The following is a 15,512-nucleotide window of genomic DNA, read 5'->3' on the forward strand; positions in this document are numbered from 1 at the left end:
TGGCCTTGACCTCAGGCTGGGCCTGTTGCAGGCCATCCATTCTGTGACTTGTGGATGCTGCTTTGTCTCATTTCCGGAAGTGGATGTCAGAGCCAGAAGACCAGTTTCCATGAGATAACATAGTAGGGCCTTTCACAAGCGTTCTGACTGCCTCAGTGCCTCTTACCTTGATTGATGGACTCATCAGTGTCCAACAAAAGGAGGACTAAGTGTAGCAAAGCGTGTCTTCTGTGTCTCGAGCTTTAATTTTTAATTTTTGAACCTTAAGCGCAAGTTAACTGCATGGAGCTTCTTAATTGGTGTCTAAACTTCTCAGGAACCCTCCCCACCCCATGATCCTACCCTGAAATCCTTTCAATCCCTTTTGCATTCTACCATGATGAGGGTTGGCTTTCTCAAAAGACTGTATGAGCTTTTTAAAAGGCACTCTGAGCTGGATGCCCGTGGCTCAGCCCTAGAGCAGAGCACAGCACAGACAGGAAAGTCCCTGAGCCTCTTAGCTCAAATTAATCACCAAAGACCTGGAAGTGGAGCTGTGGCTCAGGTGGTAGAGTGCAAGCCTTGAGTGGAAAAAGCTGAAGGACACCTCCTATGTCCTGAGTTCAAGCCCCAGAGTCAGCGTGCATTGCGCGTGCGTGCGTGCGCGCGCACACACACACACACACACACGACACTCTAAGGCTCCTCCAGTTCTGCCTTCACCCTGCAGTGGGCCAGCAAAAAGCTCTCATTCTGTGTATGGTTGCTCTATTGGAGCCATAAGCCTTTGGCGGACCATGTCACAGCCCAGACTTGGTGTTGACAGCAGGGGGAAAGAAGATCGCAGCTGAAAACACAGAGAGACCCAGCCCTGTCTCTCCCTCCCTCCTTCCTGAGAACCCAGGAGAGTAGCAGGACAGCGGGGATGGAAATCACTTATAGAGTCCAGTGACTAAATCTTGATCTGGGCCAAGCCTTTCAACACTTCAGTGCCGTGACACACCAAAGTCTAAAGCCTAGGCCGTAACTTTTATTTAGATGGAAAACTCCAAGCCAGAATCATGTCGGTCCCAGAATACTGTCAGGACCTGGAGTGTGTGTATGCCAGAAGGCTATTTAGTTTGATCTGTAGCAGTAGTTATTAAATATGTGAACTTTTACTGTTAAAAATATTTTTCCCCTTAAGGTAGTAACTAATTATTGAAAAGCTAGTCTGTACTATGAATTCTCTAACACAAGAAATTCCGAAATCACCGTTATTACCTCCTTATTACAGAACTAACCTGTAAAGCCTTTAAGTCCCTGCACCTCTGTGGGAAGTTCACCAAAGGCCAGCATTTAGAACTTACAAATGCACTGGTGTTGGTCCTGTTGCTATTAACCATTAGCCCCGCAGTGTCCAGAAGAAAAGGGAAATAAGTCCCTTAGGGCAGCCCTTTATGATGACATCATATTTCACCTGGAAGGTGAATTCCTGAAAACAGGTATTCACTAGAAGCCTTTAATCTTGAAGAGTCGAATCAAGCCAGCCACCCACGGTACATGCCTGCAATCCTAGTTACTCAGGAAGCTGAGTTCTGAGGATCACAATGCAAAGCCAGCCCAGGTAGGAAAGTCTGTGAGACTTATCTCCACCAAAAAGCCACAAGTACCTCAAGTAATAAAGTGCTAGCCTTGAATGAAAACACTAAGAGACAGTGCCCAGGACCCAAGCCCTAGTACTGGCTCAAAAAGAAAGAGAAAGAGTTACATCAAGGCTTGTTGGGATTAAGGTAAAGTCTTAGGGGAGGTGGCTGGTTCTGAGCAGTTTGGTAGCCCCCTGCAGCACCATAGCTGAGCCTGAGAGAGGCTGGAGCTCTTGTGCCATTTCGGAAAGCAGCAGTGGAAGAGTGTATGCCCTGCTGTTTTCAAAGCAGAGGTTGTAGCAAAGAATATTCTAATGGAAACGTTTTATTAAATAATTTAGATGTATGACCTGCCTTATTCAGTCAGAACTGAAATTGGAATGTTTAATGGTAAGGACAAGGCACCTGATTGGCCAGAGCGTTACTGCTACTTTGTGATCATACTTGTGCACTAATACTTGTCACTAACTCATCACCCTCACCTGCCTGCTTACATCCCAACTAATAGTGCATGCACTAAAGACTGGCTTTGCTCACGCTTGCTCACCTGTTCTCAGTACTAGGTGTGGTCACAGTGACCCCAACGCTTTTGTCCGATGGGCTTGAGTTAGAACTTCAGCTCTCTGAAATGACAGGCGTGGGTCTGAAAACATGATGTCTAGCAACACTGACGAAGGGACTGAGGAAGTGGCATTGTCAGCACCAGCTGCAGTTGATGGTAGATTGGTGGTCTAATGCATGGTACTTACTACACTTACCCCGAGGAAAATACTTCAGTAAGAGTTACACATTAGATTCCTGTGTCTACCTTTTAAACATTTACATGCCCAGACCCCGCCCTCTAGCACCCAGAGCTAGGAGGCGGCCCAAAGTGGCAGGGCCAAGTGCCCATTTCTTGGTTCTGATACCCTCTTTGGTTTTCCTGGCTTCACTTGTTGGAAAGACAGCACTGTAGAGTTGGAGATTCTTTTCTTTTGTGTGTGTGTGTCAGTCCTAGGGCTCGAACTCAGGATCTGAGTGCTGTCCCTGAGTTTTCTTTTGCTCAAAGCTAGGTACGCTACCACTTGAGCCACAGCACCACTTCTGTCTTTTAAAGTCAGACTCTCTTTGTGTCAGGAAAGTAAAGCGGTTTAAGAAGAAAGTATGGAGATTAAAGGGAACTTGAGAAGTAGAATAATAAAAAGTCATACTTCTACACTCGTAGAAGTAGAAACCTATTAATAGTCCGCATTTTAAAATTTTCTACTTTTATTTTTCTGAAGCCAAAGAGGTACATGATCATAATTATGTGGCCCAAACAAGTTCTAATCCTGAAGTTTTTTAAATTTTATTTTAATTTACTTATTTATTTCAGTACCCATCCTAGGGCTTGAACTCAGGACCTGGGCACTGTTGCTGAGCATTTTTTTGCTCAAGACTAGCACTCTCCCACTTGAACCACAATCCCACTTTGGGTTTTTGGTGGTTAAGTGGAGATAAGAATTTGACAGACTTTCGGGCTGGGAAGGTGGCTCAGTAGTAGAGTGTTTGCCTTGCATACATGAGGTCCTGGGTTCGATTCTTCAGCATCACATTAGCAGAAAAGCCAGAAGTGGTGCTGTGGCTCAAGTGGTAGGGCACTGTCCTTGAGCTGAAGAGCTGAGGGACAGCCCAGAGTTCAGGCCTTAGAGCTCAGCCTCCTCAGTTGCTCAGATTACAGGTGTTGAACCGCTGGCACCTGGTTCTGAACCTGAATTTTTTTACTTCACATCCCACACCTTTTCCATGTGATAATGCAGTTTCTATAGCCATTTCTTTTCAGTGACTACATACTATTTCATCAGTTATTATTACTTGTAGTTGGATATTTAAGTGGCTTCCCCTTCTGTTTTCAGTTTACTCTTACGTCAAGTCAAACCTCCAGCCACACTTGAACAGATTTTCTCCTTTGACTTGAGCAATGCAAAGTCCCTTGAAGGCTAGGACAATGCTTAGCCTTGGAAAAGCACTAGTGAAGCTAAAGGAAGCTGCACCCTCAGCTGGAGGGCTCGGGCAGGGCTCCTTCATTCTGATGCCTTTAACTTTAAGGGTGTTTGCATCTGTCACTTACCCATGTTGCTATCAGAATGATAGCCTGCCATGGCCTACCTGCACCTGTAATCCTAGCTACTCGGGAGGCTGAGATCTGAGGATCACACTTTGAAGCCAGTCATGAGACACTTATCTCCAGTTAACCATCAAAAAGCCAGAAGTAGGAGTTGTGGCTCTAGTGGTAGAGCACTAGCCTTGAGCAAATGAGTCTCAGGGACAGCGCCCAGGCCCTGAGTTCAAGCCCCAGGACTGGCATGCACACACATAAACACACAAAAAGAGGAGCAAAAGAGTTCTAGGTGGCCTTCTCCAATACCCTTTTCCTCTCTTACTATGGTAAGACTCCCGCCCTTCTCTCCTCAGATGGGGGGAGCAATGTCTCCATCAACGACTCACCCCAGGATTCGCAGTTGGTTTAGAGGACTAAGAGCTAGTGTCCAGATCAGGCTGGCACCGACCCTCCTGTGGCCCTCTCTCTACAGTGGGGCTGGGGCTCAGTGGGCTGATCTCCTGGGATTTATGGGGGTGGCCATGATTGATGACACAAGTGGGGCCTTAGCAAGCCTCTAGTCACAGGACATGCCCAGGAGCATTAGCTGTCCCGTCACAGATTAGCTAACTCTAGAAGTGAGACCACAAATCGAGAACTTCAGGGAAGACGAGGGCTGACCTGTGCTGAATGGGGAAGGGAAGAGCCAGTGTGTCCTCTGGAAGGGGGCGGGGGCCATAGATGTCACCTGCATGTGGACGCAGACACCAGCTGTTGCAACCCCCCCCCAGTGGCTCACACGGGTCCTGGCAGCTTGCATGCCCTGGCAGGTCCCAGCAGTTCCGCCGTCTAAGACACTGACCGCTGCCACGCGTGTTCTGTGGGATGGGGATGGTGGGAAAGGGTTGAACTCACAAACAGTGTTCTTGTTCCAGCATTGCCTTTGAGTCAGGCCACGCCTGTGCCTGAGGCCCTAAGAAGGGAGGAGTGGGAAGATGGCTGCCCCAGACCTCCAGCCATCCGACTGGCCACAGAGTTTACCAAGCGCTGGCTAAGCAGCACTCGGGGTTTGGCCGTGAACAAGGCAGATGTGCCCTACCCCTTGCTCACTTTCCTTCTGGCAAGAGCAGATCTGGGGCATTTCTTGATTCTGTGCACACGGGCCCTGCTCTCCCGACGTTCCTGAAATGTCCTTCGTGACACCTTGGGACACCTCGTGACACCTCGTGCCCTGGGACACCTTGATGTGTCCATAAACCTAGGGATGTGTCCATAAACCTTGCATTGTGGGGCTGGTCTGCCATCCCTCAAGCAGGGACAGGAGGAGAGGGACGCCCAGGGGGAACGCAGCTCTCCCCGCTCAGAACTGCGGGCTCGGGAGCACGCATGGGACCAGGGGCAGCACAGGCATCTAAGCAGCCACAGCTTTCCAGAAGTGCACCAGAACAGCCAGCGCGGGCGAGGCGCTGGGAGGACAGAGATAGCCGCAAAGCCAGCTCCCAGGAGAGTAGGCATGGGGTGACTGTCCCCCCCCCCCCAGTGTGGAAGAGTGTTAGGGAACCTTTCTGGTCCCTGCCATGACCAGCTCTAACTGCAAGCCTCACAGGCATTTCCCTTTTTCTCCTACGGCCAGCCTTACACTGACTTCCAAAGCTGCCAGACTTGGTGTCTGAATTAAGTCCCCTCCGCCCCACCACCACAGGCTGCACTCAGGCTCTGTCTCTCTTCACTGGGGCATCCTGTGTCCTCAGCAAATAGAACAGGGCCCGGCCTGTGGTCAGTGTTCACAAATGGGTGACTCTCAGCCATACTGGCCTCTCTAGGAAGACAGCCATGATGGATGAAGCCTGGTAGGCGAGGACTCTATGTTTATAAATAAAAAACCAGCATGAGACAGGAGAAAAGAAGTTGGTATTTGGGGTTGTCACCCAGTGGGGTGGGATCTGGCTGTGTGTCCAAATGTCAGGGAGCCTGCTTGTCATCCTGCAGTGCCCAGGAGGGCTCCCCATTACCCAGCTTGGTTCAGCCCAAACTTGCGGGTGCCAAGATGGAGGAGATGGAGGTCACAGTGCTGGAACGGGGCCGGGCGGGGGGCGGGGGGGTGGGGGGCCTTGGAAGAGGGCTCTTCCCAGAGGTTGCCATGAGAACACAGAGTCCTCGGGATGCGCGGACCCACAGAAAGGAGCGTTGGGGTGCAGGAGCAGGGCGCGCTGTGCGTCTGTCATGGCGTGTGGGTGAGGACTCGCCCAGCCCCAGGCCTTGCCCCCTGCTGACCCCTGTGTCTCCCGTGTCTGTGTGTTTCCCGCAGACACCAATTCTAGGGTCTCCGAACCTCTTCGCCACGTCTTTCCGGAGCTGTCCCCAGAGTCAGCGAGCAGGGAGGTGCCCGGCCACATCCTGCTGGCCATAGACAACGACACAGAAAGCACAGCCCTGTGAGGGGCCGACCCGCCCCCCCCGGCCTCCGCCCTCCACCCCAGGGGAGCCGCTTGCCTTCGAGACCAAACAGCGAAAAGCTTTGCAGTGCAGGAAGAGGGCCCCGGCCACCCAGGAACTGGGCCTTCGCAGAGGGGGGGGGCCCAGGAGAGCACCAAGGCCAACACTTGAAGCTGGATGACCTGTGCTAGCGTCTTGAAGAAGTTGGCTCTCTTTCCCCCAGGACAGAAATCATGCCAAAAAAAAAAAAAAAAAAAAAAAAAAAACCCAAAACAACAAAAAAGACATACAAAAAAAAAAATATCCAAACCACAAATACCTAAAGCGGAGAGCGTGACCGCTCGGAAGTGCATAGGAAGCTTTTGTCTGCGCTATTTAATAAAACATGGATTCTTCAGGCCACCTGCTTCCCCGCTACTCGGACTTCCATGCTCATTGTATCCGGAGGAGCCTCCTCTCTCCTTCGGATTTGCTGCCCAATCATCTTTTGTATTAAGTATGGTCTATGCCCCCTCCTACCAGCCCCCCCTCACCCCCCCAGCAGCCATGAGTGCTGAGGGTGACAGCTGGCTCTGCCACCCTGCTGCACTCCAGAGGACTCGGGCCTTGGAGAGTGCCAGAATGTAGACAGAAATGTACTGTGCTTTTTAAAAAAAAAAAAAGAAAAACAACAAAAACAAAAAACAATCATGTAATTGCTACTTGATAAGGACTGAATGTTATTCTTGGTTTCATGTTTCATTTGAATTAAATATATTCTGTGGTTTATATGAAAACTTGATATTTCTTGGGGAGGGGGGGCAAACAAAATGTGCACCTGTGTAGAGTCACTTAAAACAAATAGAATTGGGTCGGAACAGCTTGGTGGGGCTCTAGCTATAACTGTAGGAGATTGAAAGACTAAAACTGCTGTGCCCTCACCAGTCTGGATGCCCCTTTTCTTGGCCTTCTAGGGAGACATGGACTCAGGGTGGTTAACTCGCAATGATGTGGTGCACATACCTGCCGGACACCTCAGGAATTCCCTTCACCAGTGATGGGGAGCCTTTGTACCCCATCCAAACCCTGCTTTCCCAAGACTGAAATGCCAGAGACTGACAATCTAAACCTTGTGTCCAGCTTTCTTTCACGTGAATGGGAAAACAACCCTTTGGGCCCGGTGCCAGTGACTCACGCCTGTCATCCTAGCTACTCAGGATGCTGAGATCTGAGGGTCACAGTTAAAGCCAGCACAGGCAAAAAAAGTCCCCATTAAAGTCTTATCTCCAGTTAACCACCAGAAAACCAGAAATGCCACCTGAAATGGCTCAAAGTGGTAGAGTGTTAGTCTTGAGAAAAATTGCTCAGGGACAGTGCTGCAGCCCTGAATTTAAGCTCCATGATCAACCCAAAGGGGGGGAAAAAAACCCATTTGAGTTCCTGCCCATGAGGATCTTATGTCCTCCAGTGAACCAGCAAAAAGCTGGAAGTATAACTGTGGCTCAGTGCTAGCCTTGAGCAAAGATGCTTAGGGACAGCGCACAGGCCCAGAGTTCAAACCCCACAACTGAAAAAGAGAAAGAAAAAGGAAAGAGAAAGAAAAGAAAAAGGAAGGAAGGAAAGGAAGTCAGTCTTTGGGAAGTGGCGCTGTGGCTCAAGTGGTAGAGCGCTAGCCTTAAGCTGAAGAGCTCAGGGACAGTGCCCAGGCCCAGAGTTCAAGCCCCACAATCAATAAAAAAGAAAGAAAAAACAGTCTTTAAATGAAGGCAAGCACTGAGCTAATAGAATAACCTTTGGTCTTGTGTGAGAGCATCACCTAAAAACTCAAAGGATTGTGAAATGATGAGGTCCTAGAATGACCAGTGGGCCCAGTAACTCCTTGCCCTCCACCCCCAGGGGTTTTTCTTTCTTTCTTTTTTTTTTTTGCCAGTCCTGGGGCTTAAACTCAGGGCCTGGGCACTGTCCCTGAGCTGCTTTTGCTCAGGCTAGTACTCTACCACTTGAGCCACAGCACCACTTCTGTCTTTTTCTGCGTATGTGGTACTGAGGAATGGAACCCAGGGCTTCATGCATGCTAGGCAAGCACTCTACTACTAAGCCACCTTCCCAGCCATTTCCCCACACCGCCCCCCAAAACAAACAAAACTAGGGTTCTGTTGTCGATTTCCCTTTGAGTTTTCTGGAAAATTGAGGTCCCTGAAAAGACAACTCCACTTCCCAGCTGGACTGGGCTAGTAAAGAGTTCCACCCATCCATGGACTTGTGCTCTGGTTCCGGAAGAGGAGCTTTGCGGGAGACAAGCATCTCTGGCTGCTTGTCCAGGGATCACCTTCATGGCCAGTCAAGCAACAAAGCAGAATTTCCCAAACCAGAATTTGAGAAATGCACACTATTCCCTGATTTTTGTTGTTCTTGTTCTTGGTGATACTGGGAATTGAACTCAAAACCTTGAGCCAGGGCAGGGAATGTGGCTTAGTGGCCCAAGTATGCATGAAGCCCTGGGTTTGATTCCTCAGTACCACATACACAGAAAAAGCCAGAAGTGGTGCTGTGGCTCAAGTGGTAGAGTGCTAGCCTTGAGCAAAAACAGCTCAGGGACAGTGCCCAGGCCCTGAGTTCAAGCCCCAGGACTGGCAAAAAAAAAAAAAAAAATACTTGAGCTAGTTATGCAGGTAGATGCTCTACCATTTGAACCATACCTTCAGGGCCTTTTTGCCTTTTTTTTGTCACTTGTGGGGCTTGGATTCAGGGCCTGAGTACTGTCCCTGAGCTTTTCTGTTCAAGGTTAGTGCTCTACCATTATGAGCCACAGCTCCACTTCTGGTTTTCTGGTGGTTTGTTGGAGATTAAGAGTCACAAATTTTTGAACCACGATCCTCCTATCTCAGTCTCCTGAGTAAGAAGGGTTACAGGTGTGAGGCATCAGTACCTGGCTCTTTGGATATTTTCAGAGGGAGACCTCGCTTTATTCCTGGGCTAGCCTGGCTTATGATTCCCCTTGTCTCTGGGGATGACAGGTACACACTGCTGCACCCAGCCCCTGTACTTCCCCCAGGAGCTAGACCAAACGTAGGTTGAGATGGAATCAAACAATTGTTTTAAATCCCTGAGCCGACCTCTAATTGTGATCCTTCAGTGTCTGCCTCCCAGGTAGCCAGGATTACAAACGAGCCACTGTACCCAGCCCTGATTGTCTCATGGCGTGACTGTCTCCTAGACATTAATACGTGGCTTTGTTTCCAAGAAACCAGAGCTAAGTATCTCAGCGAGATGCCTTCGGTGGTCAGCTGATTGCTTTGAGAAAAGAAAAAAAAGAGCAAAATCTCATGTTGAAAAATGAGCCCATCCAACACACTTGAGACCCTCATAGTAAACAAACAAAAAGCTTTTTATTATTATTATTTCACTAGAAAATGACAAGGCCTTGAGAACAGAGCAAGAGCGGGGACTGCCGGCGTCACCTTGCATTAAGCAAAGTAACCCCAGAGGAAAATGGCACAGCTGAGACAGAGGATGCAGTTGATGTCCAGAAGGGTTTTCACAATGGGGTTTTCCTCCAAGGAAACGATGACAGCTTCTGCTTTGCTTGGGGCCTCCTCCCGGCCTTTGTCCTCCATGCCACACAGCCATAAGATGGCCTTCACCACTTTGGACCGCTTATGGATGACATCACCTGAGGATAAACCAAAGAGGAAGGGTCAGAGAGAGGAGCTTGTGTCTTCCAGTGACAGGACAAGAACCAGATGTGCTCATGCTCCAGGGTAAGTAATTCAAGGACCTCTTCCAGCAGGTAGGATCCGCTCTCTGGATCTGTAGATGCAAGCAAACCAGAATTGAAAACACTCAGAGGATCCCAGGCGCTGGTGGCTCACACCTGTAAATCCTGGCTCTCAGGAGGCTGAGATCTGAGGATCACATTTGAGGCTAGCCCAGGCAGGAAAGTCCATGAGACTCCTATCTCCAATTAACCCAGAAAATAAAAGCCAGAAGTGGACGTGTGGCTCAAGTGGTAGAGCACCAGCCTTGAATAAAAAGGCTAAGGATCTGCATTCTGGCTGAGTTCAATTCCCAGTACCAGCATGAAAAAAGTGTGAGAGAGAGAGAAAGAGAAAGAGAAGGAAGAAAGGAAGGAAGGGAGGGAGGGAGGGAGGGAGGGAGGAAGGAAGGAAGAGAGGAAGGAAGGAAGGAAGAAAGGAAGGAAGGAAGGAAGGAAGGAAGGAAGGAAAGAAATATTCAGGGGAAAAGACTGGGCCTGCACTGAACGTGCAGAGAATTTTTCTTGTCCCTATTTCCTAAACAATATAGTGTCAATAATCTAGAGCTGACTTAAAGTACACTGGAGGGTGTGCCTGGGTTATATAATAACATGATGCCAGCCGGGCACTGGTGGCTCACGCCTGTAATCCTAGCTACTCAGGAGGCTGAGATATGAGGATCGTGGTTCAAAGCCAGCTCGGGCAGGAGAGACCGTGAGACTCCTATCTCCAATAAACCACCAGAAAACCGGAAGTGGCGCTGTAGCTCAAGTGGTAGAGCGCTCGCCTTGAGCTGAAGAGCTGAGGGGCAGCGCCCAGGCCCAGAGTTCAAGCCCCACAACCGACAAAAAAAAAAACATGATGCCTCTGGGTACTCAAATATCCATGGGTGTTGGTATCCACATGAATCCTGGACCCAGTCTCCTCTGGTTCTAGGAAGGCCTGGCTCATTCAAAGACTGGCATTTTCAGAAGTTCTCCATCTTCCAATGGAGACCTCCAGGCTCAGACTAACTCGACTTCCACCTCCTCTAAGTAAACATAGCAGAGGATTGCAGTTCAAAATCAGCCCAGAAAGGACAGTCTGTGAAACTCTGATCTCCATTTAACAACAAAAAGCTGGCAGTGGAGATGTGACTCAAGTCATAGAGTACCAGCTTTAAGTGGAAAAGCTAATGGAGAGTACCCAGGTCCTGAGTTCAAGCCCCAGTATTACAAAACCACCCAACAAAACCTAGTGGCTGTGGGCTGGGAAGGTGGCTCAGTGGTAGAGCGCTTGCCTTGCATGCCTGAGTCCCTGGGTTCGATTCCTCAGCACCACATAAGCAAAAAGAAAAAAGCCAGAAGTGGCGCTGTGGCTCCAGTGGTAGAGCGCTAGCCTTGAGCTGAAGAGCTGAGGGACAGCGCCCAGGACCAGAGTTCAGGCCCACGACCAGACCAAAAAAAAAAAAAAAACCTAATGGCTGCAAAGTGAGAAAGGCCCAGACAGGAAACCAGAGGTGGCTAACATCCCAAGTCAGTTCCCTTTTGTGGCTTGTGATCAGATAGAAAAAAAAAAAAAAAAAATCCTGCCAAGTGTCAGTGCTCACGCTTGTAATCCTAGCTACTCAGGAAGCTGAGATTGGAGGATCAGGGTTGAAGGCCAGCCAGGGCAAGAAAGTCCATGAGACTCTTATTTCCAATGAACTAACAGAAAACCAGAAGTGGTGCAGTGGCTCAAGTGGTAAGCCCTAGCCTTGAGCTGAAGAGTGCAGGGACAGCGCCTAGGCCCAGAGTTCAAGCCCCACAACCTACTAAAAAAAAAAGAAAAATCCTCTTAAACATGAGCCCTTGATGCTCCTACCAAGGCCAGAGGCAACTCACCGCTGTGGGCTTTAGACTTATTGTCTTGAGCCATTTCCAGTTGGATGCTGGTGCTGGTGGCCTCTGGGGTTCCGTTCTGAGTCAGGGTCAGAGGTAGGGCTGTTGCTGGCTGCACCTGGTCCTTCTGGACTATTGGGTCATGACGTGTAAACCAGGTCAAGCGACTGACCTGAGAAGCAGAGACCAACCGTGAGGTACAGGTGGGAGGGGAGGGGAGCCTGCCTCCCGTATCCCCCGCTGCCAAGTTCCTGCCCAGCCATCAGCTCAACCCTCACCCCAGGCTGCTCGTCTACTCCTCCCTGCTGGCTTACCCTCTCTCAGTCTTTCTAAGTCACCTGCTCCTTTCTCTGTCAGCCCTCATTCTCATGCTGGGATCTCCTAGGGTAAATGGGATGCAGGGATCAACTAGCCAAGGACAGAAGTGGGGTCACTGGATGCGCAGGTGTCTTAAGCTGCTTCCAGCAATAAGAACCCTAAGCTTAGCTGGAAATGCTAGAAAATGTTTGTGTTTAGCCGGGTGATGGTGGCTCACTGATGTCACCCTAGCCACTCAGGAGGCTGAGATCTGAGGATCGTGGTTCTAAAGCCAGCACAGGCAGGAAAATTCATGAGACTCTTATCTCCAATGAACCACCAGAAAATAGGAAATGGCACTGTGGCTCAAAGAAGTAGAGTGCTAGCCTTGAGCAAAGATGAGCTCATGGACAGCATCCAAGCCCTGAGTTCAAGCCCCACGACTGACCAAAGAAAAACGAAACAAACAAAAAAAAATCCTCTATTCCTAGAAGGCTTTTGGCTCCACACAGGGGCCTGAGGTTCAAAGCAGACCTACAAGCTGGAGTGTGAGGACCTCTTCTCAATTCTGAATCAGCCTATCCCTGAAGCCCCACTTGGGGCTTTACAGCTTTTAGAAAGCTCAGTTCTTTCTGTTTAAACCAGTCTCCACAAGCTGGGTGCCAATGGCTCACACCTGTCATCCTAGCTACCAAGGAGGCTGAGATCTGATGATCACGGTTCCAAGCTAGCCTGGGCAGGAGAGTCCATGAGACTCTTATCTCCAATTAACCACCAGAAAACCAGAAGTGGAGCTGTGGCTCAAGTTGTAGAGCGCTAGCCTTGAGCTGAAGAGCTGAGGGACAGCACCCCACCAGCCCCTCCCCCCCAAAAAAAACAAAGTCTAAGCAGATGAATCTGTACCATCTCCTTGGAGGGCGGGTCAGTGAGCCAGCTCACGGCACACACGGTGATCAGGGTGGTGGATGAGAGGATCATGGAGAAGTAGAGGTAGTGGACATTCTTCACCACAGCTGGGCGCTCATCTGGCTGGTCACACCGAGGCTGCACGTAGATAAAGTCCAGGACCAGCCGGACCAGCCCTAGAAGCAGGCCCAGGATCAGGCCAAAGAAAGCCCCCTGGAAGCCAGGGGGAAGCCACCTTAGAGACAGCAAGGACATGAGACTCCAGAAACCTCCAGGAGTCATCTTAAGAGCTTGTCTTGACTAGTTATTACTTTTTTTGGGGGGAGAGGGGTGAGGGGTCAGTGGTAGGGCTTGAACTCTGGGCTTGGGCGCTGTCTTTGCGCTATTCAGCTCAAGGCGAGTGCTCTACCATTGGAACCACAGTGCCACTTCTGGTTTTCTGGTGGTTGATTGGAGATAAGAGTCTCATGGACTTTCCTGCCTGGGCTGGCTTTGAACCGTAATCCTCAGATCTCAGCCTCCTGAGTAGCTAGGATTACAGGCCTGAGCCTGTAATTATTGCCACTGGCACCTGGCAATAATTATTGTATTTTTATTTAAATAGTTGTACAAAGAGGTTAACCTTCAGCATGTCAATGTATAAGTACCATGCACCCTGACTTTCTATTGTCAGCCACTGCTGCCTCATGCTTGTAATCTTAGCTACTCAGAAAGCTGAGATCTGGCCGGGCACCAGTGGCTCACACCTGTAATCCTAGCTATTCAGGAGGTTGAGATCTGAGGATTGTGGTTCAAAGCCAGCTCGGGCAGGAAAGTCCTTGAGACTCTTATCTCCAATCAACCACCAGAAAACCGGAAGTGGCACTGTGGCTCAAGTGGTAGAGCGCTAGCCTTGAGCTGAAGAGCTGAGGGACAGTGCCCAGGCCCAGAATTCAAGCACCATGTTCCACAAAAAAAAACTAAAAAAACAGAACAGAAGGCTGAGATCTGAGGATCCAAGTTTGAAGCCAGCCCAGGCAATAAAGTCCATGAGACCAGCAAAAAGCCAGAAATGAAGGTGAGGCACAAGTGGTAGAGTGCTAGCATTGAGTGAAAAATGAGAGCTTGAGACCCCTGAGTTCAAGCCCTACTACTGGCACCAAAAAAAAAAAAAAAAAAAAAAAAAGACTACAAAACCTGAAAGTGCATCAAGGTCCCTTTGAGAACTTCCACAGCATTTTGTTCCAAGGCCCCTCCCTGTGTCCCACCCACCTGCAGATCCCTCTCCATAGTCCTCCCCACTCAGCCCTCCAGGGCAGTGATTGGTTCTTGTTTACAAGGCTACCTTTTCATTGGTCCGCTTCCAGAAGCATCCCATGATGAAGACCACAGCCACAGGTGGTTGCAGGTAGGAGCTGATGGACTGGATGTAGATGAACAGTTGACCTCCCTGGCTGGCCTGGACCACAGGGATCCAGAGGATAGAGACCAGCACCAACACAAACACAAACACCCTGTGCAGGATGGAGAGAGAATCCAAATAGCTCTGACTTCCTGGAGGATTTACTTCTCTTCCTCTTCACACAGCTTCACTGAGCTATTCATTACATACCACAAAATCCATCCCTAAGAAGTATAATATCCATCCATGTTCACAAAATTTACACAGTTGCACAATCATCACGAGAAGCTAGAGTTAGAGCCAGGTGCTGGTAGCGCATGCCTGTAATCCTGTAATTTAAAAGGCTGAGCTCTGAGGGTCTCAGAATTCCGCTTAGGCAGGAAAGACGGTGAGACTCTTATCTGCAATTAACTACCAAAAAAGCCAGAAGTGGAGCTTGGCTCAAGTGGTAGAGCACAAAAGCTCAGGGATAGCACCCAGGCCCTGAATTCAAGCCCCAATAGCAGCACAACATACAGAGCAAGTGGAAGCATCCACCAAAAAAAAGCTCCCTTAAGAGCTAGAGGCAACTATTAGGAGATAGAAATAGAAGGATCACTGTTTGAATCCAGCCAGGCCTACACCATAACCCCACCCCCCAAATCTGATTGGCTGTGTTGCTTTGCTTGATTGTAATCCCAGCCACTCAGGAGGCCTAGGTAGGAAGAACTTGGGCTGAGGATCCAGGCCAGTCCCAGGCCAAAAGCACAAGAACTTTTCTGGAAAATAACACACACACACACAAAAAAAAAGTGACTTAAGTGGGAGAACACCTGCCTATTAAATACAAGGTCCTAAATTCAACACCAGAACCAAAACATAGCAAGAAAAATAAAATTTAAACAATGTACTGGGGCTTGAACTCAGGGCCTGGACACTATCCCTGAGCTTTTTCACTCAAAGCTGGTACTCTACCACTTGAGCCACAGCTCCATTTCCAGCTTTCTGCTGCTTAGTTGGAGTCTCACAGACCTACCTGCTTGGGCTAGCCTTGAACTTTGATTCTGAACTCTCAACCTCCTGAGTTGGTAAGATTACAGGCATGAGCCACCAGTGCCTGCCTAAAAAAATTGTTCTTGATCTAAGGCTGAAATGCTGCCTGGGTCCCTCTTCTTGAGTGACAGAGACCTAAGGTGCTCATTTGCATATATTTCCATAAAATGCACATGCTGCTCATTTTGGCTCCTCCCACTAAGC

At 49.3% G+C, this 15,512-nt stretch overlaps 2 protein-coding genes across 3 annotated transcripts in view; one reads left to right on the forward strand and one right to left on the reverse strand.

The window, feature by feature from the left end:
* The window catches only part of Arhgap17 (Rho GTPase activating protein 17), an 89,213-nt gene extending 82,065 nt beyond the window's left edge, over positions 1–7,148 (forward strand). Inside the window, 1 exon segment of the mRNA XM_070004301.1 lies at positions 5,972–7,148. Within this exon segment, the coding sequence (XP_069860402.1) occupies positions 5,972–6,102 (131 nt within the window). The 3' untranslated portion in view covers positions 6,103–7,148.
* Positions 7,149–9,445: 2,297 nt separating this feature from the next.
* Positions 9,446–15,512, reverse strand: part of Slc5a11 (solute carrier family 5 member 11) — a 34,947-nt gene continuing 28,880 nt past the window's right edge. For both annotated transcript variants that reach the window (XM_070004304.1, XM_070004305.1), the window contains exons 13-16: positions 14,220–14,388; positions 12,893–13,108; positions 11,696–11,864; positions 9,446–9,751 (exon numbers count right to left, since the gene is read on the reverse strand). In XM_070004304.1, the coding sequence (XP_069860405.1) occupies positions 9,546–9,751; positions 11,696–11,864; positions 12,893–13,108; positions 14,220–14,388 (760 nt within the window). In that variant the 3' untranslated portion in view covers positions 9,446–9,545. The remainder of the gene's footprint in view (positions 9,752–11,695; positions 11,865–12,892; positions 13,109–14,219; positions 14,389–15,512) is intronic.

Source organism: Dipodomys merriami, unplaced genomic scaffold (assembly GCF_024711535.1).
Source record: "Dipodomys merriami isolate MVZ:Mamm:240054 unplaced genomic scaffold, mDipMer1.0.p SCAF_62, whole genome shotgun sequence".
Taxonomy (NCBI): domain Eukaryota; kingdom Metazoa; phylum Chordata; class Mammalia; order Rodentia; family Heteromyidae; genus Dipodomys; species Dipodomys merriami.